This window comes from Chiloscyllium plagiosum, chromosome 42 (assembly GCF_004010195.1).
Source record: "Chiloscyllium plagiosum isolate BGI_BamShark_2017 chromosome 42, ASM401019v2, whole genome shotgun sequence".
NCBI classification, from domain to species: domain Eukaryota; kingdom Metazoa; phylum Chordata; class Chondrichthyes; order Orectolobiformes; family Hemiscylliidae; genus Chiloscyllium; species Chiloscyllium plagiosum.
In genome coordinates this window covers 3,318,970-3,320,836 of record NC_057751.1, presented here as the reverse complement: position 1 = coordinate 3,320,836, position 1,867 = coordinate 3,318,970, and the positions used below count along the sequence as shown (strand labels likewise).

The following is a 1,867-nucleotide window of genomic DNA, read 5'->3' as shown; positions in this document are numbered from 1 at the left end:
GAAGGGGAGAGAGGGGTTAAGGGTGAGGAGGGGAGAGAGGGGAAGGGATGGGGAAGGGGAGAGAGGGGGGAAGGGTTGGGTTGGATGGGGATGCACAGAGATCTCCCCCCCCCTCCCCCGCCCCCAAACCCAGCGCAGTGCCTTGAAGCTGTGCTATGACGGGTCTGTCCTTAGGCACAGCTGGAGACTGGAGTGTGGGGAGGGACAGGAGGGGTAGTGGTTACAGAGCCCCCGACCCCCACCCCCGGTGCTGCTGCTGCTGCTGCTGTCTTCTCCAGCCTTTTCTCCTTCTGTTTCAGGTGGATCTTGGCGTGTCTCTTGCGCTCGTCGCTCCGCGCGAACTTGCGGCCGCAGAAGTCACACGAGAAAGGTTTCTCACCGGTGTGGGTGCGGATGTGGGTGGTCAAGTGGTCACTGCGGCTGAAGCTCCTCATACAGATTCGGCACTGGAACGGCTTGTGGCCGGTGTGGATGCGCAAGTGCCGGGTCAGCTCGTCCGAGCGAGAGAAGCGGCGGTCACAGCCCTCCGCCGGACACGCGTGAGGCCTCTCGTGGACCGGGGTCTTGCTCGGCCGGTTCGGGTACTTCCTGGGCCGGATGGGTTTCAGGCTGAGCGGAGGCGGGGGTCCTGGGTGGGGGCTGTAGCTGCTGGGCAGCTGCTTGGAGTCAGTGTACGCCTTGATAGTGGTGAGGGGGGTGAGAGGTGGGGGGATCCGGATGGGTTCCACAGCAGCTGGGAGGTTGTGCAGCTCCTGGTGCTGCTGGTGGTGGTGGTGAGGATGGTGGTGCTGGTGGTGCTGGTGGTGATGGTGGTGATGGTGGTGTTGCTGGAACAGGTTATAATCCGGGATAACAGAGAACAGGTTGCTGCTCCCGCCACTCTCCTTGCTGTGGCAGTCCTGAGCGGAGTACAGGTTCACCGAAGTCGTACTGCTGCTACTGCTGTTGCTGCCGCTGCTCACCGGGTTACCCTGAGGGTGGTACACCGCCTCTGGGTACATCTCCCCGCACTGTGGGAACGAGCTGCCCGCTTGCTGCTGCTGCTGCTGAGCCTCATACAGCGGCTCCAAGTCTCCCTGAGCCGGCGGCAGCAACGGGCATGCCCCGGGCCCCTGCGTGTTACTGCCGCCGGCGCCACTGCTGCTCACCGGCGAGTGTGACACCCCGAAAATGCCCGCCAGGTTAATGATGTTCTCCGGGCACCAGTTCGAGCCGCCCAGCGGGCCGCCGGGCGGAGAGTCGAAAGCAAACTTGCCCAAGTAGGTGAGCCCCTGGCCCCGGCTCGGGTGCTGGAAGGTGTGAGGGTAGGAAAGCTCCTGACTCCCTTTGTCCATCGCCACGTCCATCAGTCCGTCTGAGGAGGGGAACAATAACATTGCACATCAATCCCTCAGCCAGGGCATTGTGCTACTCCCAACAACACACCATAGTTCAGCTCTTTAAACCCAATCGCACAATCCCTCGGGACAATACTCATTCCTGATGTTTTTTTCCGGAAACATCGACTCTCCTGCTCCTCGGATGCTGCCTGACTTGCTGTGCTTTTGCAGCACCACACTCATCTTGACCCCAATACTCATCCATCCCTGTCTCCTCAAGTTACCACTGTTTGGGAGCATATGTGTCTCTGCACATGTGTGTGGTGTGAGGGTGTGTCTGAGTCTGAGAGAGTCATGTGTGTATGCGCGTGTGTTTGACTATGTTTTGTGTGTGGGAGTATTTGTGATGGTGTGTTTAAATGTGAGGATGTCTGTGTGTTTATGCTAGTTTTTATGTGGGGTGTGTATATGTTTGTATGTGTTAGAGTAATGTGAGAATGTGTATGTTTGTCATCGTGTCAGTGTGTGATAGTACATGTGTGTTTATG

The 1,867-nt window shown here is 58.6% G+C and overlaps 1 protein-coding gene across 1 annotated transcript in view; it reads right to left on the bottom strand.

The window, feature by feature from the left end:
- Positions 1 to 50: 50 nt before the first annotated feature.
- egr3 (early growth response 3) overlaps positions 51 to 1,867 on the bottom strand; it is a 3,859-nt gene continuing 2,042 nt past the window's right edge. Inside the window, exon 2 of the mRNA XM_043681700.1 lies at positions 51 to 1,354. Within this exon, the coding sequence (XP_043537635.1) occupies positions 171 to 1,354 (1,184 nt within the window). The 3' untranslated portion in view covers positions 51 to 170. The remainder of the gene's footprint in view (positions 1,355 to 1,867) is intronic.